At 42.6% G+C, this 24562-nt stretch overlaps 1 protein-coding gene across 4 annotated transcripts in view; it reads left to right on the forward strand.

Moving 5' to 3' along the window:
* PTPRT (protein tyrosine phosphatase receptor type T) overlaps positions 1-15358 on the forward strand; it is a 716574-nt gene extending 701216 nt beyond the window's left edge. For all 4 annotated transcript variants that reach the window (XM_037915718.2, XM_043526952.1, XM_043526953.1 and 1 more), the window contains 5 exons: positions 3102-3233; positions 7012-7137; positions 8517-8680; positions 9509-9644; positions 10094-15358. In XM_037915718.2, the coding sequence (XP_037771646.1) occupies positions 3102-3233; positions 7012-7137; positions 8517-8680; positions 9509-9644; positions 10094-10147 (612 nt within the window). In that variant the 3' untranslated portion in view covers positions 10148-15358. The remainder of the gene's footprint in view (positions 1-3101; positions 3234-7011; positions 7138-8516; positions 8681-9508; positions 9645-10093) is intronic.
* The last annotated feature ends 9204 nt before the right edge of the window (positions 15359-24562 follow it).

Raw genomic sequence — 24562 nt, forward strand, 5'->3', positions numbered from 1 at the left:
GATAGTGATGTTCCTGTCTTTTAAGGGGTTAAGTTGAGAATTTGGCCAATCTGCAGAACCACAATGGGTTTTTCTCTGGTTTTGCAGTTGTCTGATGTCAAGGGCCCCCCATACCAACACCTAAAACAGAACAACATCTTGCATTTCTGTGGCACCTTTTGTGCCAATGCACTGTTTCATGTAAACAAAGTGTTTCATCTGCCATTGAAATCAATCCATTCAGCTGATGTTTTTTCCCTTTCTTTATTTACCACTTTACAGAGAGAGCAAGTCAGTGCTCTTGGGATAAACGCAGCCTGAAACATCCAGAATCCCTTATCACTAATGTTTTTCCTGGGGGAGATGGACCCTTGGGGTGGAATTCCTTCCTTTCTCCACTAGCCTATTGTGTGCAGTCTTAAACACATCATGGATCCTAGTGTCACTGTCTGGAGTGGTTCTGTCAGAATCCAAACAGCAAAAAAGAAATGAAAAATGTTCTTATTCTCCAGCCTTTATTTCCTTCTTCTAGAATTCAGGCTGATGGGATGAGCCTCTTTGCATGTAACCTCTTCATGGATGTCAAGGGGCAATTAACAGTCTTTGTGATGTCTCACAATGGCCCATTTAGTTGATAGCCTTCTTAATGAGCAGGAGATGATCCCTTCTGACAGTTGACAGTTTCAGGACAAACATTTTTTTGATAGTTATAAGGAAAAAAACGTAAATATTACCTTATAGCATGTGATAAAGATATTATAGGTGAGATTTACAATTTACAGCATTTCATAAAGTCTAAACACATTATTATAAATCCAATCCCCATCTTAACCATACCAACACACAGGGGAAACAGACTGGTTTCCAGCAATGAATTTGTCAGTGCTCAGCTGAGGCCTAAAGCCTTGGCAGAAGCTGGCTCCTGGTTTGTCAATGTCGCACCTAGAATAGCCAGTCCATCCCATCTTGCCTTTATATGAGTCACTAGTTCTTTCCATGTGTTGTGAAGCCTGGCAGGCTGCCTGCCTTGCTCTAAGAGAGGTCACATGATCTCAGTGCTGCTCATTTTTACTTCTCCCATCAGTCATTTCCCATGGGTATCTGTTGCAAGTGCCTCCATTATTATTTTCCCTCTCATCTGAGTTTCAGCATGCTCTGTGTATTATTACAAGGTGGCAGTAACTTTCCTCCAACTGGGGGAGAAAAAAAATCCAATCGCTGGGGTAATGTTGAATGTTTATCTTGGTAGAAGGGGTGACGTTATCCTTGGAATGGATTGCTGACTGAGTTCTGGAGGCACGAACCTCCAACTTCTTTGAAAATAAGGATCTATCAGACATGCCACTGTGTTAGAGAATGGGCCCAAATCTGGCCTAGTACAGAAGCAAGGGACCATGCCCAAGTCTCAAACTCAGACCTCTAAGAAGTTGTCACAGTCTTGTGGCTCAGGCAGAGGACTTGGAATCAATAGACCTTCGTCCTACTCCCTGCTCTGCCCCAGGCTTCCTGAATAATTACTTAATGTCTCTGTGCTTTGGCTTCCTCAACTGTGAAATGGGGCTAACACTGACTCCCCATCTCTACCCAGGATGGGTGTGTGGGGGGGTGCAATTTATTAATTTGCCCCACCAGCACCACAGTTTCCCATCTTCAAACCTCCATCAAATGGACCTGTTTTCTAACAGCTGTTAAATTGAATTTTATTGTACAACCGGTGGTACAATCTATGGGCTTGCTCTGGCACAAAACAAGCCTAGAAATGGGATCAGACACAATATCGAGTTTTGTCCAAGTGAATTGGAGACACTGTCATCGAAGGCACATCTCCATTATCTAATAGCAGAGAGTGAGAGAATGAGGGGCTTGCTTCTTCACTAAGCAGAAGCTGTTTTGTGTCCAGCATGCAGTTCTAGCAGCAACCTCCACAAAAGAGAGAATGGAAGGGATCTGTGCTATTTAGGATAGCAGAATGTGAAACTGTTGCATCATTTTTAGACTTAGTTAGCATACAAATAAATTCCCACACTCTATCCCCTGCTTTTTTGACTGCTCTCGCCTCTGGTGGTCTGGTCTCTCCAATACCATAAGCTGCAAACTGGCTTTACAACCCCTACCCAAATCAACAAGGCATAGGCTTGCCCCGGCCCATGTTCCTGGGTCATGAAATGTAGACACTGAGAAAGAAGAGGATCCATTCCATGTCTGTAACTTCAGGAAAGCTCTCTCTTCTTTTACTCTTCTCTCTACCTCCTCCCCTGCCCTCCCCGCCCCACACTTGGTGGAACTGTGGCTCATCCAGCCCCCACAAGAGACTGAGGGCTTGTCTACACTTACACCGCAGCAATGCCACTATAGCACTTAGTGAAAACGCTGCCTACTCCAAGGGGAGACCATCTCTCCATCTCCCTGAGAGGCAGTAGGCAAAATCCTATAGTTTAAGGATTCACCTAAGCACTGTCTGCGGCGCCCAAAGAGGAATAGTAGTTTGCATTTGTAATCGCCTTTCATCCTGTGATCTCAAAGTACTTAACGAACATCCATTAAGCCTCTCAACACTCTTCAGAGGGAGGGAAGTATCATTCTAACCATTTTACACAGGCTGAGGTCAAGTGACTTGCACAAAAGTCCCAGAACAGAGTCAGGAAGAGCGCTCCAGAGCCCAGTGCTCAGAACAGTCCCCACATTCCGTCCCTGAGTGGATGCTCTCAAATCTGAATGTGCAAACTCTAGTTTTCTGCTCCCAGGAAACAAAATCAGTGAGGGAGAGTGCCGTGACTGGTCCTTAGAGTCTACTGCCGCAAAAAGAAGAAACGTTCTGCTTCCAGCAGTTATCTTTCTTCATTTTAATTAATATTATTGTTACTTGCTGACTCCCAAAACATAAATAATTTATTTGCACAATTCCTGTTCTTGTGCCACTTCTCTAATGAAATGTCTTCGTTGGGAGCAAAAGGATCCCATTATCAGGGCTTCATTCATGGCACAGTGTTAACAAGGAGAGGGTGTCTGATTTGTATAATCTAGTTAAATAGCTCAGATTGCATAGCCTTAGCCTCCCAGGTTTAATAATCAGCTGAATAAAAGTGGATTGATTTTTTTAACTAATCTTCTTCTTTTGTTAGAGCCACAAGCAACCTGCTGCCTTTATTGTTACCCAGCACCCTTTACCCAACACTGTACCAGATTTCTGGAGGCTGGTGTTTGATTACAACTGCTCCTCCATAGTGATGCTGAACGAGATGGATGCTGCACAGGTAGGTGGATTTCTAATAGCTCAGTCAAGCAGCCTTATTCACAGATCAAAGGAGCTTCGGGTATCCCCAGTTGCTATTCAAAACAGGCAGAAAAGTTGTGAGGCAAAAGGGAAACTGCATAGGAATGGGTGAACAACTGTAAGTACAATCCAGAGTGAATCTTCACCCAAAACCAGGAGTGCCAGAAGAGGAGGGGGAGGGGGAGAGGGAGGCCATGCCCCCCCCATCCCACACACACTTTTTAAAGTGGGAGGGCACGTTTTACCAGCCATAAGGACGAACAACAGGGGGAGGGGGTAGAGAGGAGCAAACGGGGGCAGGGTCTTTGGGGGAAGAGGCAACATGGGAGCAGGGCCTCAGGGGCAGAGGGGGCAGGGGCTCGGGGAGACAGGGCAGTGAGAAGGGAGCCTCAGGGGGCGGCACGGCACTGGGGGGCAGGGCCACGGTTCGGGCACCTGTGGGCCCCCCACACACACACACACTTTTAGGGTGCTTCCGCCACTCCTGCCAAAACTCAAGCTAAACTTTGTGGTTCAGAAGAGCCTAGTTCAATACTTGTACGCATTGTTCTTCATCTTTGCTCATTGCTTTTCCACCCGCGACCAGACCTGTAAATGCTAAAACACTCTCAACAAGCCTGTTTTGTGGTGTTGCCAGGTGACTGGCAGTAGGACATTTGTGAAATCATATGACAGATCCTTTTTTCTTGAGATCTCCAGTCCAGTTTTGCAGAGTTGGGAAGTTTGGATAATTTGCATGAGATTGTGGAGAAGCACCTGATGTTTTGGGTGCTTTAATCAAAGTGAAACACCAAAGCTTTTGAACGATGACTCATTATGAGAAACTGATTTACGGTCAGCAAAAAGGGAGGAGGGAAGTGGATACTTACTGCACAATTTTTTTTTTCCTTTTTGTATAAATTGTTTAGTTGGTTGGCAGGCCGAAAATAATTTTCAGTACTAGAGCTTGCAAGGTGAAGAGTGGTTACTCTTGCTACTGCACTGGCATTTGCAGTCAGTCTCATGATGGGTAGCATCAGAAAGGGATGAGAGATCACACATTGTGCAGGAAATTTGCTGTATGACATTGCTACTTCACCCATTGTAGTTCTTGTTAAACAGCAAAAGTGGCCTCGGGCACTTTGCACTTTATAACTTAATTCTTCATCTGCTCCTCACTCTTTGCAAAATATTTCCCCCTTGAAGGCAGCAGTTATGATGCTGCCTTTATTAGTGCTAATGGAAAAACCAATCACATGCTCATCAGCGGGCTTCTCCAGGCAGAATGAATGATGTGGGATCTGATTCACTTCTGCTCCTCTCTGCATTAAAGTGCCCCCAGTTCAGCCTTTCTAAAGACCAATCTGTTGGTTTGACCAGTTTTCCGAGTCCTAAGTGTCTGAAATCTCAAATACAATTTTTCTAGGATCCCTGGTCCCTCAGGACTCATTATGTTCTATCTGACTCATCAAACATGCTTTTATGTCCTGGGAATGAATCCATAGTAGTTTTTAATCTTGTTGGTTGCCCAACAAACTGGAAAGAAACAGTCCTGCACATTCTCTGGAAATACGAAACCTCTTTTCATGGTTATTTTACATTTAGAGTCTGAAAAAATGAAATCCTCCAGCATTAGAACTGCAGTATTTTTGCTGACCACCTTTCACCAGCAATGCTATATCATGCTTTGCTTTTCCTTGAAGTACTTTAAGGGAAAGGGGGGGGGGAGATTTGGTGATTAATTATAAACTGAAAATTACACTGTCCTGAGGTCTGGTGTCTGCCAAACTAAGTCCTGGACCAGTGCCAAAAGAACACTGCTAGACCAAGGAAACAATGATGGTTTTAAAGTTACATATCTTGTAAGCCATCAGCACCAGGAATTAGTTTTATATCACTTAAGAGAGTGAGATTTCTGCAAGGAAAAATCAATTGTATCAGGATGTTGCGCTCACCACACTATCTTTGTAAATCATTGTACTTATCTATCTGTCCATAGTTATCTAATCTAAGCATTTATGCTACAATCATCACCATTTTATCAGAGAGACTAGTACTTTTAAAATGTAATTATGAAGACCAGCATGTGGTGTGATGATGACATTACAACATCCCAGAACCATTCTGCAGAAGCTTCAACAATTCTATGGCCATCCTGGCAAGACAGAAACGCTCTTCGCTGGTTGGGTTGATAATGCAGGATCCCAGATGGGTGGCAACTCTCACAGCTCCTATATGTTGAAATGAGGACGTCGAATAGTCAATCATTATATATTAATAATTTATATATTGACATTGTGCAAAACTATACAGGTGTGATCTTCAAAAAGTGAAAGCTGTAATTCCATCCATAGTTTTGTCCATGCATTTGTATGCCTACCTTTGCTTGTGCAGTTGCACACAGATCCAGTATTGGTGTGTATGAATGGGGTATCATACCCAATGTGGATGTAAATGGCTAGTCTGAGAACACAAATGCAAATGTGCACAAATGTGAATGTATTGACTTCTGAGGCCTTGCTTTATGGAAACCAAGTTTGTAACATAGCAGTAGGGGAGTACTTTTTCACTTCATCTTCTGTTGAGCCCTGAGTTTTGCTCCCTGAACCATTTGTTCAGCCCAGATCTGACTGTCTTACTAGAACAAATGCTTTGGGAGAAGAACTCAGAACCCATTTGAAAGTATGGAGGTGGAGTAAAGCCAGCCTTCAGATGATGAATGGCTTATCAAAATCCTGGCTTGCTTTTTCCTCTCACAGAAAACAGCAAGACATGTAAAGGTGGCCCCACCAGTTTCAGGTCCCTGTGCATGAAGATACAGAGAGAGCTCAACTCTGATGCAACAGGCATGCACTCACGCCAGGGTGGCTGGTAGTGATAACTGATCCTGAAGAGGTTGAGTTCCAATTCAGATGAGCCTCCAGAAGTTCTAAGACTTATCACAGATTTTCAAACTTTCCTAGTTTAAACCCGTAGCTAAATATCTTCACAATAAAGGCTTTCTAATGAGATTTCTAACAAGATTTTTGGAACTACCTAGTTCCAGCCAGGTTGCATATATCCTGATCGTAGTCTGTCTTGCAGTATTTTGGGACTTCTGAATTCAGCCAAAACCATCAAGTACAAAGGTGTGCGATTTTTTAAAGGTATCCTAGCTTTAAAAAGAAAACAAAAACACAACACATAAAAGGTTCAGCTGTGATTTAATTTGAGGTGTGAGATGTGTGAGTTTTTAAACCAATCTGGCTTGCCCCCTCCCTAGTTGCTAGTAAACTCAGAATATAAAAAAGTTGGCTGCACAGAGAAATAAAAGTTCCACTTGGGTTGAGGTGGTGGAATCTCCTTCTTTTGAGGTTTTTAAGGTCAGGCTTGACAAAGCCCTGGCTGGGATGATTTAGTTGGGGATTGGTCCTGCTTTGAGTAGGGGGTTGGACGAGATGACCTCCTGAGGTCCCTTCCAACTCTGATATTCTAAGATTCTATGAACTAAGATTAATCTTCTTGGTATTGAGTGTTTTCTCATTAACTCACAATACAAAACCTCTGTGCTTCATATTAAATTCACTCACAGACACTACTCTCTTAACACTCCTTTTAAATCTATACTCCTGTAGAAACTTTATCTGCCAGCCACTTTAAAGGACAGGGCTTCCATACCTTCTGAAATGCTGTGTCTAGAGTACAGTTCCTGAACTGGGTGTGGGGTTAGAAGAAGAGAGGATTGATAGTTTCCTAGCCTGTACGTGATCTGCTTTCTATTTCTCTTGCACCTTGACTAGCTCTGCATGCAGTATTGGCCAGAGAAAACGTCCTGTTGTTATGGTCCAATCCAGGTGGAGTTTGTTTCAGCAGACATTGATGAGGATATCATCAATAGGATATTCCGTATCTGCAACATGGCCAGGGTAAGATCAATGACATTCCAGATGATCCATTTATTCATTCATTGGTCATGTTCTGTCAAATACTTGCTCAAAGAGACAAGGGACAGGGATGCCACCAAATCCCAAGGCCGGGTAGAAATTCCATTGCAGGATTTTCTTGCTGCCACAGGTGGAATATTATAGCTGCATCCCTCTCCAAGAGGTAGAAGACTTCTCAGTAAAATCACAAGGTGAATAATGTGAACTGGATTTCTGTCCTTAACTGGAAAGTGTTCTCTGTATGTCCTGAAGGGCATGTTACCTGCATGTTACCTTAATCAACTAGCAGTCAATGTAAAATCATCATTAGTTCTGTTAGCTAAACTAGGATATTGTTATCTCCACTCCTTCTCTGCCAACGATTTATGCTGAAGGGTATAGTTGCTCCTATCTCTGAAGTTAGATGCAGTGCTGCTTGGCTAAACTTTTGGGGTTCCCAGTTGCCACTGTGCCCCTATTAATAAGGAACTGTCATCTTTGTAAAATCTTTTCACTCAGCGTCCATTAGCCCTAACCCTACAGGTGGGGGAAAACATCCCCAACAGTGCTCACAAACCAGGGTTATTTGTACAATGGACTGAAGCACGGTTATTGCACTGCTTCAGTGGATAACCTTGGTATTTGTTTTGTTGTTTCAGAACAGATTTCCCACTCAGTTAGGTACTATCCCCATATTTCCTGTTCCTCTCGCTGTTAGAAATGGAGATGCCAACTGGCCCTTGTAAATGATCCCTGTGCCCCATGTATCCGCCTCCGAGTCTGAGCTTACGGAACAACTTGGTTATGCCGTTAAAGAGGCAGTTGTGGGCTGGTCTGTGCTACTGGTAAAATCACCATGAGGATCTCATACCAGCTCTTTTCCCCCACTGGTTTTTTTTGAATGACTGCTTTGTCTCCTCTCCGTATGGTATCACCAACCTCCGAAACAGGCGGGAGGGAAAGAGACTAAATATGTCATTCATTCTTCCACCATGAGATGACTGTATTCCCGAATAAAAACAGTTATTTTCAGAGCCTCATTCCCTCCTTGGCCTTTTAGTAGTCTCAACTAAAGCCTCTCCACAAAAATCTTCCTTTTCCTCAAAACCTGAAACCACCCTAATTCTCTGGATATATTTTTCTTTCTTTGGAAAGAGATGAAGGCATTGCACCTAGCTGCAATGTGCTTCCTTCTGGCCTGTAGCTTAGTTGTACTCATGTTGTTGTTATTAACTTATATGCTGATTAGTAGGAATAATTATATATTTTGGTGATGTTAAACAATGCATATGTAACCTGTGACCACTACTCCCTCGCATACCCCTGCTCTTCCTCATGACCTTTCTGATTGTATCATGGAAGTGGATAATGATTTGTTTTAGCCCCAGGATGGATATCGTATAGTACAGCATTTGCAGTACATTGGCTGGCCAGCATATCGGGACACCCCTCCGTCCAAACGCTCGCTCCTGAAGGCGGTCAGACGGCTAGAGAAATGGCAGGAGCAGTATGATGGGAGAGATGGACGCACTGTTGTCCACTGCCTGTAAGTACGGTTGGGAATACTTCCTATCCTATGATGCAGGGCAAAAAGAATTACTTACAGATGTGGAAATCAGATGGCCAGCCCATACCTGAGCTGGGAAAATTAGGTTAAATTGCAATCAAGACACAAGTGAAGTTAAGTACTGTGATGAATTGTGGTACCATGTGCCACTATTTCCACCATAAATAGGGAGTGGTCACAAAACCACTGCTGCTTGTAGCATTGGGATCTCCACTTGAAGCCCTCTATTGATCCTTTGAACAGGGACTGTGTACTTTTGTCTGTTCAGGGGCCCCAATCCTGATTGGGGTCTCAGTGCACTATTGTAATACAAATAATGATTGGTTACAATTAATTAATTAGATACTGAATAGTTTTGAGCATACATCATAAAGGTGGCAAGACTGGTCCATGATGGTCAGTGCAATGTTTATTAGTTAATTCTTGTATAACCCTTTCCATTCGAGTGTCTAAAAAACCCATGTAAAGACTTTAATGAATAAAGCCTCACAAGATTACAAGTGACTTCTGTATTATTATGGTTTTATACATGAGAAAACTGAGGCACAGGGAGGTGAAGTGACTTGCCCACGGTCACTAAGTTTGACAGTGTCTTTCAAGTCACATTCCTATATTCTAATCTCTAGACAGTTGTCTTGCTCATCTTAAAACCCTCTGAAGCTTCCTGCCTGCAGGGGGCCTGCACGTGGTACCTCCAGCGATGCATGCTTTTGCATCTGGGAAAGCACTGCCCTTTGCAGGGTGCTTGCCTCCATGCGCCAGTCCCCTGCATCCCTTTATAAACTGCCTCTTTTCTTCCATGCCTAGGAATGGCGGTGGCCGCAGTGGCACCTTCTGTGCCATCTGCAGCGTGTGCGAAATGATTCAGCAGCAAAATATCATTGACGTGTTCCACATAGTGAAGACATTACGGAATAACAAATCCAATATGGTGGAGTCACTGGTAAGTGTCCCTCCCTTACACACCTCTGTAGGGTGCAGTGAGTAAAGAATTAGGGTTGTTTTTTTTAAAAAGTACTTTGGGGTACTGCCCAATATGAATTAAATTAGATCAGTCAATTAGAGTGAATGATTTCCCTCAGGTGTGTGTGAGAGTTGCAGTACAAGCATGAAATGATGAAGCATGCAGTACAAGCATGAAATGATGAATATTCAGTATCGTGACTGTATGGGTGTGTCTTTTTCTTCCAGTGACTTTGCACCCTTTTTCTGCTCTTGCCAGTGCTAGAGATGTGCAATTGGGTCTACAAGTTATTAAACATTTAACTCTTGGAGCCCGATCGTGCCAAGTGGAGTGGAAAAGGGAATGAAAGGCTCTCGGCACCTTGCAGAATCAGGCTGTTAAGAGCTCATTGCTACCATTTTACCACTGGCTTTTTCTTTCTCTTTCAGGAACAATATAAATTTGTATACGAGGTTGCACTGGAATACTTGTGTTCGTTTTAGCCTAGCAGAGAGGGGGGCCTACTGGATTCCAAACCCCCAAGGCTGAAGAACACTTTTTTTCCCACACTAAAAGGCAGTAATGGGTGTGGGGAGGGCCAGACTCTCCACATTGAAGCAAGGGACAGAGTGTACTGACCTCAATGCCATTGGGAGGACGAGGTGATCCCTGTGTTTGCTGCTGCCTGCTTTCTATCGGAGCATCTACCGCTTCTTAAATAACCTAGCATACAAGTTGGCTAAACAAGAGACGGGCTGGAAGACTCTGCTTTCTAATCCCCTCCAACCTCTTCTCTACCACTTTGGATGTGTATTTTTGCTCTCCTTGATACAAAGGAAAAAAATACTGGATGTTCTGTCTTTTAAACAGCTCCTTTTTCTGTTCTCAAATCCCACCCTTTAATTTTTGAATTTCATGCATCAGCCATTTGGAAAAATGAGAGAACCACAGGGAACATGTGAGACTTTGGGTTACAATTAATCCACCTGACCTATTTTTTGCCAGCGAAAATGCTATCAACAAGAAGTTGACATTCTCTTCCCCTGCCTCCTGTTCTCCCTAGACATAAGACTAGGTGGTGGAACTGGGAAGCTGTTCATGGATTCGCTGCACCAACTACTGCTACACAAGCTTTTCCTTCCAGATCCTGCTTGACGTCCAAGACTGTGCGTGAACTGGTTCCATCTCTCTGATTTTTGTTCGTGTCCCGGCTGGTGAAGAAAATCATTTTAAAAAAAAACAGGGTTTCACAGCCATTTGATCAAACAAACCCTCCACCAAACCAATTGCGTTTGGTTTGTAAGTCCGGTGATTTTTTACCACATTTTTCAAGCATTTGCTGGGGTGCAGTGTCTCTTTACAAAGAAGAGCATAGAGTAGATATGTTGATGATGATGATATACTCTAGACAATTATTATTTATATTTCTGTAGGACCTAGGAGACCTAGTCATGGACCAGGCTCTCATTGTGCCAGGTACAGACACAGAACAGAAAGATAATCCCTTCCTCTGAGTTTACACTCTAAGCGTATGTCTCCAATGCAGCGTTATTCTGCGTGTTTACCTGAGTTTTAGCCCAGCCCCTCTCCCCACCATCCACACAGGAAAACTTCTGATCTGATTATGGAAAGACTTTAAATCCAGGCTAGCTGACCCAGCTGGGGATGTGGATTAGAGTGCAGGGTCCTCTTTAACTCTATCCAGAACCTGATCACTTTGCAGTGAGGATGGAGGTTAAATCACTTATGTGCTGATAGCCCTCCAATGCCCTGCCCACAATTGCTCCCTAAGGACAGGAAGATCTTCCGCAGTTGACTGGGAAAGAATCTTAGAGCATCTCAAAACAAATAACATGGGATATGCCTCCAGGCACACCTGGGCGAGTGCAGAAGCAGCGAGGACACACTAGCATGGGTAGATCTTTGTAGTGGGGATGCTCGCACCTGGGTTAACTGTGCATTGTAGACATAGCCACCGTATGATTTTAATTTGGGGATTGACTAAGCTCTCTATGCTGTCTGTTCCCAAACTGTTGTACAATCAGACCTAATTGCATGATTATCCAACTCTCCAGGCCATGAGATTTCTAAATGGTAACCCATTCAGGCTGTATGAAAGGTTATGCACATTAAACACAAAACTAGTTTGTTGTTTGCTGGGTTTGTGAAAAGGTAAGAAAAATGTTTCAGCAGCACAGGAAACTTTACATCACAAGCAAAAAGGTATTTGCTTTGCTCTGCAAAAATTTCTGCATTAAAATTTCCATTAATTCTTTGAAACAAGCCCTGGGTATGTGTTGCCTTAGCCTGTAGCCCAGTCTTATCTCTTTGTAGCTAAAGAAAAGTGTGTTAACTGGTTAATCAGAAAAAGGTTGGATTTTAATCTCAGAGTGTAAATTGATTTTGATGAACCAGATCTTTCAGTATTCAGGATTTTTATTTATTTAGCTATCTATCTTAAGACAGCAGAGATAAGGTGGCTGTCTGCATTTGGCTAGATTCTGGGAAATGCAGGCTTTTTAAAATCTAGACTTTCCATCAAAGCTTGACTGAAGAAAAGAGTTTAACAAAACTGTAACTCCTCATCCTTCAACATAGTTTTCCCACCCTTTTGTCAGTACCCAGATCCTTCAACCCCAGAGCCTGTGGTTTGACCCTGTGTTGCATTGATTTTCCACATGTGGAAAGCAGTGTAACTATGTCTAGCTTCAGCTTTCAGTCACTGGATTGCATTATACCTTTGTCAATCAAGCAGACAAAGGTATAACACAGTCCAATGGCTGGAAGGTGATGTTAGACAAATTCAGACTGGAAATAAAGTGTAAATTTTTAACAGTGAAGATAATTAACCATTAGAACGATTTATCCAAGGTATGGTGGGTTTTCCATCGCTGGCCATTTTTAAATCATGATTGGATTTGCTGTAGTTCAAAGAGAATTATTTTGGGGGAAGTTCTGTGGCCAGACTCGATGATCACCAGGGCTCTTTCTGGCCTCAGAATCTATGAATCAGTATTAGTTTTCTTTAAAAATATATTACCATGTATCTTAGTTCAGAAGGCACTCTTGCGTAGTTGCCACTCTTTAGATCTCCCACGTTATCAAGAGACTTTGCATTTTAGGCTTGTCTTTACAAGTGAGTGTCCTGAAATAAGGTAGCAAGTAAGTCCAATTTTGTCCCTGATGTACCCTGCATGCTGTACAATACCTGTGTCCACCCACACCCATTCCCTTGTGCCCTTTTTGGGCTGGTTCCTTCTATTGTTTGCAACAAAAACCCAAGATGATGTTGTGTAACTGTAGAGGAGTGTTTCGTGCGTGTGTGCCATTTGATGAAAACAGAACTTCTCTTTTTGCCACCCTCCATGCACAGAATCCTGAAAGACACTAAGAAGAGCGGAGAAACTGTTGTGCAGGGACTGAAAAGGCAGGTATGAAAATGAGTGGTTAGATGACAGGTAGCGTGTTGTAACTATGTGGTGCAACAAGTGTGCTGCTAACTTCTACGTGCACGGAGGAGGAAAGGAAGCACCACACAGCAGGCCAGGATTTTTCTCCAATTGCCAAAATTAAGTTAGGCTTTGTCTAAATTGGCACCTTCACCGCTAAAACTTTTGTCGCTCAGGGGCGTGAAAAAACACCCCTCTGAACGACCAAAGTTTTAGCGACGAAAAGCGCCAGTGTGGCCAGCGCTTCGTCAGTGGGAGACGTGCTCCTGTCGACGAAGTACTGCCCCTCATTGGGGGTGGTTTTATTTTGTCTCCAGGAGAGCTCTCTCCTGGCAATAAAGAGCGGCAAAACAGCACACCTTACGGTGGCATGACTGCAGCGGCACAGCCGCACCATTGTAAGAGTCGCAGCGTCGACGTTGCCTTAGTGTCGGTTCATTCAGTCCGGAAAGTTAAAGGGAATCAAATCCCTTGCAAAGAAAAAGTGCTGTGTGTTTGACCACAGTTCACTCATCTTCAGCCAGGCTATTTAAAAAGAATTGCTTTCTCTTCCTTGAATTATTCCTGTTCGGGGGCCTTGGTTGTGTGTTTGTTGGTTTGGTTTTATTGTTATTATTATTTTGTTAATCCTTTCATAATGTAAGTTTTCTTAAGACCCGATCACTGCTTACAATGAAGTTATGATCTTGAAAATGTCACCTAGTATTCAGTGTGTGTGCTATAGTTGTACGTGGAAATTCACAAGAACATACTAGCAATTAAGGTCTCTGTCTGAATCAGAAATAGGACACACTGGATAATAGTTCAAACAAAAAGGGGCAGAAAGGTGGGCAATGAGATCTGTCAGTGACAGAAAGGAAGATAAACAGGAATGTGAGAAGCGGGGGCAGCTCCAGGCTTAGGGGTAGCATGAAAAAAAGTGGATAAATAGACAAAAGTAGCAGCTACAAAGGAGGCTTGGGTGGAGAGAAGTAGGTGTCAGACTTGAGAACAGAGCATAGATGGGAGTAGAGTTGTGTAAGGCCTCAAAGGTACAGGTTGGAGTTCATTGACTTGGTACTCAACAGATGACTCAATCTAAATAGATGAAAGAAGTGACGGGAATTGTGTAGAGGGACAGGGGGATGAAACAGTACCAGCCAAGGTACAGCATAAAGTTGCTTATTAAATCCTATTTGAAATAGTGTATGCAGTCCTGGTCACCATACCATAGGAAGCTATTGCTGCCTTAGAGAGTGCAGCACACAGCAAAAAAGATACCACCAGGTTAGAAGAATGTAAATATGAGTTAAGGTTATCGGAGCTGGGTTTATTCTTCTTGGAGAAAAATAGAAGGTTTGAAGTGAGCTAACAGAGGCTTTATCAATCCTGAAAAGGATTGCCTTTAGTAAGGCTTTTGATATAGTCCCCAATGACATTCTCATAAGCAAGCTAGGGAAATATGGACTAAATATAACTACTATAGGATGGGTGCATAACTGGCTGAAAGACCGTTCTCAAGGAGTAGTCCTCAGTGGTTCACTGTGAAACTCTAGTGGGGTGCTGCAAGGATCTGTCCTGGGTACAGCACTATTCAGTACTTTCACTGATGACTTGGATGATGGAGTGGAGGGTATCCTTATAAAATTTGCAGATGTCACCAGCCTTGGAGGGGTTACTAGCACTTTGGAGACAAGGATAAGAATTCAAAATTATTTTGATAAATTGGAGAATTGGGCTGAAATCAGCAAGATAAAATTCAATAAAGACAAGTGCAAAGTACTGTAATTAGCAAGGAAAAATCAAATGCACACATACAAAACTGGGGAATAACTAGCAAGGCAACAGTAGCACAGAACAGGATCTGGGGGGTGTAGTGGACTGTGTGACAATAGTGTGATGCTGTTGTGAAAAAGGCAAATCCTATTCTGGGATGTATTAGTGTAATATATAAGATACAGGTGGTAATTCTGCTCTGTGTGGCACCGGTGAAGCCCCAGCAGGAGTACTGTTCACGTTTTGGGCACCATATTCAAGAAAAATGTGGAGAAAGGGGAGATAGTCCAAAGTAAAGCAACAAACTGATAGGACATTTAGAAAGCATGACTTAAAAGGTTGAAAGAATTGGGCATGTTCACTTTAGAGAATAGAAGTTTGGGGGGGCATCATAAGTCTTCAAATGTGTAAAAGAGGGATGGTGATCGATTGGTTTCCATGTTCACTGAGGGTAGGACAAGAAGTAATTGGCTTTGCAGCAAGGGAGATTCAGGTTAGAGATCAGGAAAATCTTTTTAACTCTAGGGACAGTTAAGCACTGGAACACATTACTAGGGAGGCTGTGGAATCTCCATCACTCGAGATTTTAAGAACCGGTTAGACACATACCTGTCAAGGATGGTGTAGGCATACTTAATCCTGCCTCCATGCAGGGGTATGGACCAGATGGCCTCCTGAGGTCCATTCCAGTCCTACATTTCTATGATTCTTTGAAAAACACTAGAGGAATTTATTTGAGGAATCCATTTTTTCATTTGAAAAATAGGAAAATTTAGTATTGACAATATTTGACCAATTCTAATGAAGAGTCTTTATCCTAGTTTACAACCGCTCCTCAATGTCCATAGCGTGCTGCTTATGGATGGCACAATACTGCCCTGGTGATAATCTAAACTTCAAGAAACTAGGAACAATTAGGGATACAGGAAGAACTCATGCAAAGGCTAATTAATATGTGGGATAAATTGCTCAGAAGATAACTGAAGCAAAGAATCCAAGGGATAACTAGATGAATTGCTGTAGATGAAAGAGACTAAGGGTTTATTTAGATGAACAGTTAGTGCACAGCAAGCTGGGGTTTGAATCTACTGTGTAATAGCATGCTGTGTGCTAGGTGTGTGTGGCGACCCTGCTACCACACAGTAAAAGTTCCCTAGTGCACTTTGATCTACCCTGCTTTGAAACAGGAGGAGATGAAAGTACAATAGGGAACATTTAGTGTGAGGTAGCAGGGTCCACACGGACAGTTAATGCATGACACGCCCGTAAGCTGTAGCTTTAGGTCTTAGCTTGCCATGCATTAACTGTTAGTATAAACAAACACAGAGCGGTTCGATCTAATTGCCTTCTATGACGAGATGACTGGCTCTGTGGATGAAGGGAAAGCAGTGGACGTGTTGTTCCTTTACTTTAGCAAAGCTTTTGACACGGTCTCCCACAGTATTCTTGCCAGCAAGTTAAAGAAGTATGGGCTGGATGAATGGACTATAAGGTGGATAGAAAGCTGGCTAGATTGTCGGGCTCAACGGGTAGTGATCAATTGCTCCATGTCTAGTTGGCAGCCGGTATCAAGTGGAGTGCCCCAAGGGTCGGTCCTGGGGCCGGTTTGGTTCAATATCTTCATACATGATCTGGAGGATGGTGTGGATTGCACCCGCAGCAAGTTTGCAGATGACACTAAACTGGGAGGAGAGGTAGATACGCTGGAGGGTAGGGCTAGGATACAGAGGGACCTAGACAAATTGGAGGATTGGGCCAAAAGAAATCTGATGAAGTTCAACAAGGACAAGTGCAGAGTCCTGCACTTAGGACGGAAGAATCCAATGCACCGCTACAGACTAGGGACCGAATGGCTAGGCAGCAGTTCTGCAGAAAAGGACCTAGGGGTTACAGTGGACGAGAAGCTGGATATGAGTCAACAGTGTGCCCTTGTTGCCAAGAAGGCCAATGGCATTTTGGGATGTATAAGTAGGGGCATTGCCAGCAGATCAAGGGACGTGATTGTTCCCCTCTATTCGACACTGGTGAGGCCTCATCTGGAGTACTGTGTCCAGTTTTGGGCCCCACGCTACAAGAAGGATGTGGAAAAATTGGAAAGAGTCCAGCGGAGGGCAACAAAAATGATTAGGGGACTGGAACACATGAGTTATGAGGAGAGACTGAGGGAACTGGTGATGTTTAGTCTGCAGAAGAGAAGAATGAGGGGGGATTTGATAGCTGCTTTCAACTACCTGAAAGGGGGTTCCAAAGAGGATGGCTCTAGACTGTTCTCAGTGGTAGCAGATGACAGAACAAGGAGTAATGGTCTCAAGTTGCAGTGAGGGAGATTTAGGTTGGATATTAAGAAAAACTTTTTCACTAGGAGGGTGGTGAAACACTGGAATGCGTTACCTAGGGAGGTGGTAGAATCTCCTTCCTTAGAAGTTTTTAAGGTCAGGCTTGACAAAGCCCTGGCTGGGATGATTTAATTGGGGATCGGTCCTGCTTTGAGCAGGGGGTTGGACTAGATGACCTCCTGAGGTCCCTTCCAACCCTGATATTCTATAATTCTATGGGGATTGGGGCGGGGGGGCCTTAAAAAAAAGAAGCAGGTATATTAGAGCAGCAGGTCTTCTCATAATTTTTTTTTACCTTCACATAATATCTTCAAAATTAGATCATGGGCCAATTATTTATTATTTTCAAATTTCTTTTGGTGTGGAACAGTGCACGTTATATAGTGTATATGGACCTGCAGTGCTAAATGCATGGCAAATCATGAACAGTTTCTCCATTCGTGGGTGCGTTGTCACATCCATGTCATTTGTGGGATTCAGCCAAATAACGAGTGTCATCAGGCTGCCACCGCAATGAGTAGACACAAGTAGTCCCATTGAACTCACTTTGGAAACCCCTGGACAAATTCTGCCTTCAGGTACACTAGTGCAAGCCCAGTGGAGTGTAAATGAGGCCAAAATATGGCCCTTGGGGTCTAATTCTAACTTAAGGCCCAACTCCTCCACCTTCACTCACATTCAATGCTACCGCTCACAGGTGAGTAGTCCTGTTGAAGTCTGCGGGACTACTTACAGGAGTAACATATGTAAATAAGCATGACAGAACTGAGTCCTTGGGTAGCAAATAAAGGTGATTTTGGTGATCTCGTTCTTGTCCACAATTTGACATGACCAGTTGTCCCTGCTCAAGAGAAACTTTGGACTGGAATAACAAGAAGTGCTTTAGTTCATGACTGAAGTGCTTTGACAGAGTTGTATAGAACAACTATATGGAACATAGTGTCTCCTTGCACCATGCCTTGTTCCAGCCAGTTTTCAGTGCTCTGCTGGGTATCACTCTAATCAAGTTTTAAGCATTTAAGTTTGTAATATTTACCCCTTGTTCTGTGTGCATGAGCCATTCGGCCAAATAAAAGATTTTCGCATCTATAGAAAAGCTGTAGTCTCTGGCTGTTCCCAGTACTCTAAGCCATTCTTACGTATCCCATAACATCAGCACTCAACGTATCTTAGTTCTTTGAGCCATGTATGGTGTGTACATTTGTACGCACACAAATGTACACCCATATTGATACAGGGAGATGTGATTTACAGACCAACATCTAATATCTAATGACAACTAGAAGTGATCATTTATATCTTCAGAGATATAACTGAACCGAAAATAGCAAATGCTGTCACTGTTCCTCACACACAAATACTCAAAGAGAATGACCAAATGAAACACAAAATGTTACACAGAAATTTTGGGGACCACCCAGGCCCCTATAAATCTGGTATTTTGAACCCTTCCCAAACATTGATGTTTCATGCTTTTGGAACAGAAGGGGTGGCCTATTATTATTTCTATTCCAGGAGATTGGGTGGGAGAAACAGACAACACTGGAAAGAGATGTTTAACTGGAAACTCTCACTGTGTTCTTTCTCTGTGTTATTCTCCTACACAATCCTTTACATTATGTGCTGCTGTGTTCATGCTAAAATCAGAAGAATGCAGGTAATACCAAATCCCAATGTTTGAAGCCCCACCCCCACCCCAGGGCCCAAATGGAGAGGTCATGGCATAGCAGAAGGAAGAGAAGGTTTGGGAGATAGTACACTGCGAAACAAATAAAAGAAGGGGTGCTCAAGCTGAGGTCTTTGAAATTTGAAGTATCCTTGTTTGTAAAACTGAGAACATGATCAAGTGTTCTCCCAGGCATGCATGTCACCACTGTATTCATATATGGGATATGGGTGTGGGAGGGTGGAGACAAGTGAGTTGTCTCCCAGGAAAATTTAATTGCCTTGCAATTAATTTAAAGAGGTCAGCATTATCCGGTGGTAAAATTCCTGTGGTACAATTACTATTGATATGTCCCTGTGCTGTATCCACAGACAGTAGTTCAAACACTGCCAGGGTCATCTCAGAAGCCTGCTGGGGGCCTGCTGTACTTCCAAGGGTTCTTTCAGTCTCTTTAGTTTGGAACAGATGTGCTGTGTGTGAGGGTGTGTGGATGGGGATGACAAGGAAGCAGATGGGCCATCTGATGAATGGTACTTTGCATAGATGCAAATCTCAGAATGGCTATTGGCTGTGCATTAGCCCACTAATGGCTGCCAGAGGGCTTTGGATATTGTGTCTCCTAGAAGATCCTGGAGCATGTGGTAGAATAAAATGCTGTCAACCTCTCTTCTCCTCCCTCTCACCCCCGCAATTCATTAGCCAAGATTGGGTGCTCAGCTCATCAAAAGGTAAACTTTAGGCATTCAATACATCAGTGACAGTGATCCTGTTAATTCGCATGTGTGTTATTTATTTAGATGTTGGTCTTCTACAAATTCCTGACATACATTTAACAAGACAAAAGTATCACCTCTTCCTTGAAGTTTTATCTCCAAAAGAACCTGGTACTTCTTTCTCCAGGTACAGGGCAAGGTTTATAAGCCAGCAGCATCAATGGTGGGCTGCTTCAGTTATTGGGGGTGCCACTGGAAACAACCACCATGCTCTATTTATTAACCTAGCATATCAAAATTTGCCCTGCTGTTCCAGGGTTTTACCAGTTTATACATATATACTAGAAGAATGTAACATTTTCCATGATTTAAAACAGGAATGTGGGGTAGGTCTATGTTAGATCACAGCACGTTTCAACAGCGGAGCTGCTCTTATATGTCAGAATTTGGACCTCTCAGATGTGAAAACCCATTGAGGCCAGAAAGCAAGTTAAGCAAAATAATGTTCTTACCATAAGGCCAAATGTTGCTGCCATTGAAGTTAATGACAAAACCCTTGCTGACATCAAAGGGCCCCTAGTCTTGAGACTTTCTTTGCTGAGTTAGAAGATTTGCCTCTCTCTGTAAAAAACCTCCATTGTACTGTGTAAACTACAAAGATTAACCCACAATTTCACATCAAGCTGAAACTTTTGGCAGCACCTTCAGTTTGTAAAAGCCTTGCAATTCTCAGTACCCCCTCCTCTGCACTATCTCAAAGCATCTAGCAGATTCTCTGATTCACATTACCCTTAATGATCCTCTGGAAACAGAAAACTATGCACTAGAATGAAAGACCTGGATTTACCATTAGGCACAGGGAATTCCAGATGGCTGCATTTGTAATGTAAACTATTAATGTGCGAGGGAATAGGAAGATTCTGCAGTAAAATGAATGATAAATGTTGGTGATTGTAGGGGCTTTCCTGACAGAACAAATGGTTGATATGGAGAAAAGAATCAAATGCACCAAAATGGGAACCACATGGCCTCTATAAATCTGGTATTTATAACCATTACCCAACCCCAGCTGTATCATGCTTTTGGAACAGAAGGGGAGGTCCAAATAGAAGTGTGTACTCGCTAGGACCAATTCTGATCTCATGTACACTGGATTTCCATCAGCGTAGTGGTTAATGGAAGTTACCAGTGTGAGATCAGAATCAGGGCCTAAGACTATACCAAATATTTGTTTATATTATAGCAGATATACCTCTAATGTGTAGCACTATGGAGGACTATTTGCTGATTATATCCATCAGCCAGTGTTTTCTGACTGGAGGCCTCATGTTTTTCATGTGGAGTTGCTGAAGGGGCTGTGTTTGCAGAATGGAGAGTTAAGCATATGGGAGCCCTGCCATCACTCAGCATACTTTTATGAGTTTAGCTACTCCAAAAATCATCCCAAGGCAAATGGTGACGTTAAAAGCTTTGAACAATATCAAGTGATATCTGTAGTGTATGCAAAACAGAACTGGCATTACCCTCTCATCTTTCTCAGCTATTCTTACATCTCCAGCACTGCTGCTCTCCTTTATGCCAAAAGATTTAGCTGCAATCTCACTGTGTTCAGCTCATGCAAACTATATCCACCTCCCCATTGACCTGTTCACTGTCCTGCTGAAACTGAAATGTATGGGCCTCACTCAAAGGTTCTTTACCAGAGTTGTTGCCACTTGACCCAGTTTCAATGCCCCGGATGCAACTATTTTGCTGGCTGGGAGTAGTGTTGCATGAGAGCTAAAATCTCTTTGCTGTTGCGGTTTCCCCCAGTCCTCATGATTACCAGTAAAGCTCACTTGTACAGTTTGGATGTTTGATAGATAAAGCACGGTACAATAAAAATGAAAAAAAAAATACTAAAAAACTCAGCACTGTGCATTCAGTGTTTTTTTCCTTTCTGGCTTAAAAGAAGGAAGGTAAATAATGTCAAGTCAATGAATATCAGATATATTTTTTGACTGTACATTATAGTGAAGTGTAATTTTTTTTTATGACTGCGAGTCCATCTTATTTATTCTTGTAAATGTTCCCAGACAATGTTTGTAATATGGGCTGTGTTGCAAATCCATACAATAAATCTGTGATCCAAGATGAATGGTTTACTAAGAGACTCTTGCCTTGGTGCCCTTTTTTTGGGGAGGTTGGGAGGGGGGAAGGCCTGGAGTTCCTCCAGAGTATGTGGTAGAAAGATTGTGAAGAAAAGCTAGGAAGGGTGTTGAGAGACCTGCTTGTTGTAGTGCTGATGGGCACATGACTTTACATGATTGTTAAGGCTCATAACAGAAGCAAAGAGAAGGGTTAACATACCAGCCACCCTATTCTGGTTAAGATGTTTAGGGCTGCTGTTTGTTTTGGATCTTGCTTTATAGAAGAACTAAGTATTTATGAAAGTTAGGGACTTGATAAACACCTCCTGAAGCCAACCAAAGTTTTCCAAAGCTTTCCCATCATTAGCTTACTATTTGCTATACCTCCCTGCTACTCAAGTTCTGGATCTCTCCTGAATAGCAACTGCTAATACTGTGGTGGATTTTTTTTTTCTGGCATCTGCTATGGAATAGCAAGACACCACAAGAGAACTTTTGAAATAAATAAGACAATGCTTTCAACCATTCACCAACCAGGTGCAGGCTTATTGTTTTCCCCGCCTGTAAACCAACAAGACTTAGGGGCTTGCACCTCACTGTATGATTCAGTTAGTCAAAATGGTGAGCGCAGACTATCACTCCCAGTCTAGGAAGGACCCACTGTTCTCCAGAATACAAACAGAACAGTGCACCATGCATAGAGTTTTTGTATTTCATGCTGCAACACTATAGATTGTCAATATCTTGACCTATATAAACTTGCTACAATTATACAGGGAGGGTTCATGTTAAAATGACTATCGCAATAGACTGGAAGAAGGAAGCCAAAGAAATCCATTTGCCACAACTCTGGCTTGAGTTTGTGGGAGGAAGCCTTGCTGAAACAGGCCATTCTGTGCTTGGTGAAGACATCTATATGATCATAATGACTGACATTTCATTTAACTCATCCTGTATCTAAGGATCTCAAAATATTTTACAAGCACTGATTATTAACAAATCTTTGTATTTACATTTAATTAGCCAATAAGGCTATTGAAGGTTCTAGGCGTTCTAACATACTGTTAGTAATAGAACAAATATCCCATGAGTATTAAAGAAAATCATTCAGACACTCAGCCAGTCATCTCCCAAAAAAACACACCTCCTTTCCACCGCTGCATTGTCTACCTACCACCTTTCACCTGGAGTTATTGGTGCTTTTAAATGATGATCTCATTGTACAAATGCGGAAACCGACACACACAAAGGTGAAGCAATTTCCCCCGTATATTGGAGGTATTCCTGAGATTAGAACCTACGAATCCTAGCTCCCAGTCAAATGCTCTAAACATTAAGCATGCTGCTGCTTGACATCTGTGTCTGTAGCAGGTGGTGAGATGTCTAACACAAGAGCTAAAAGGTTACAATGACTTTCCAGATTGCTCATTGTCTTCCCATTCAGCCATCAGCTGTACACCTTCCCCCCAGTAGTAGTGCGTATGATAACCTATATGTTTATATGGTAACATTTAAAGGTCTGTTACATATGGCAGGTACTTGATTCGGAGTTGGGGCTATCATCTTCACAAGAGAAAACAAAGCCTTGAATCTTTTATATAGCTGGAGGAGTGCTGTTTGAGTTTTTTTCTAATACTAGACAACTTGACATTGTGTGTGTACGTACAAGGTCAACGGTCTCAGTATTCTACTTACCAATTGTTACATGCAGCAGCTGCTGCTCATGAATTCTTGGGAGTTCCCCATTTGAAGAATCTAATTCTGACAGTTTCAAATGATAAATGCCAAACTCTAGATTGCAATACATTTTTCATGCACACCAGCTTTCCATAGGACATATTAGGTAAAAGGTATGTTATGAGGTATTGGATAATATGGTGTTAACACCCAGGTGGCTTGTACCCAACTCTTTTGGGAAAGCCCATTGTGCACTTTTTCAGCCCTCAGGGTATTGATAGCTTCCTGTGTGTTTGGGGATTGTGGGTGTTGCATTTCATATGAAAAGTATATTTATAAATAGCTTACATATTTAATTATTAATAGGTGCTTTAATATATGGTGAATTAATTGTTGTAAATCATTTGTGCCACAGTTCAATAGGTTGCTGACCAGTCTCAAACACCTACTGATGTGCTTATATGCATCTATAACATGTTCCATGTCTGAAACATGCTTAACACCTAGTAATCCTTTATTAACCTGTTGTAAATGTACCCTTAATATAACGTGTAACATTGTGGTGCTTTCCTTCAAGTAGTGAAAGAGCCTCTCCAATATAGATCTCAGGGTTCTCTAAAATGGTGGTGAGAGAAGGCCCAGGGTGTAAAGAAGACTGACTAACCACACAGAATATTGGTTTGAAACCGGACCAACATAGGAGCTTCTGTTGCCCCAAGAGAAACTCATTGACTTCAGTGTGCTCATACCAGGGATGGATTCGGTCCATGGTATTTTATGTAGAGTCAGAATAGCGTCAGAGTTTGCACTAAATGGCCCCTCTGTTTTGACTCTCAAGTTTACATGAGTAGTTCTTCAATCCAGATTCAGGCTCCGATCAAGTCTCTATATGCCCTCTCAAAGAAATCTCAGCTCGGGTCTCCATTCCCCCACTAGACCCACAGCTGGCTCACATTGAATCACCACCTGTGAAATTAATGAGGATAGTCCTGGGGTAAGGTAGCACTCAACATGAGTAAAAATGGAAGAATTGGGCCCCTAGAAAATGGAACAATTAACCATGGCACTCTTCAGAAGCTGGCAACTAGACTTTCAGTAGCATTATGGTTTTTATTACATCACAAGCCACAGGGACCATAACCTAGCACTGTTGAACAATAAGAGTAAGTACGATAATGATCTACCCACATCTC

This window comes from Chelonia mydas, chromosome 13, assembly GCF_015237465.2.
Source record: "Chelonia mydas isolate rCheMyd1 chromosome 13, rCheMyd1.pri.v2, whole genome shotgun sequence".
Classification (NCBI taxonomy): Eukaryota; Metazoa; Chordata; order Testudines; family Cheloniidae; genus Chelonia; species Chelonia mydas.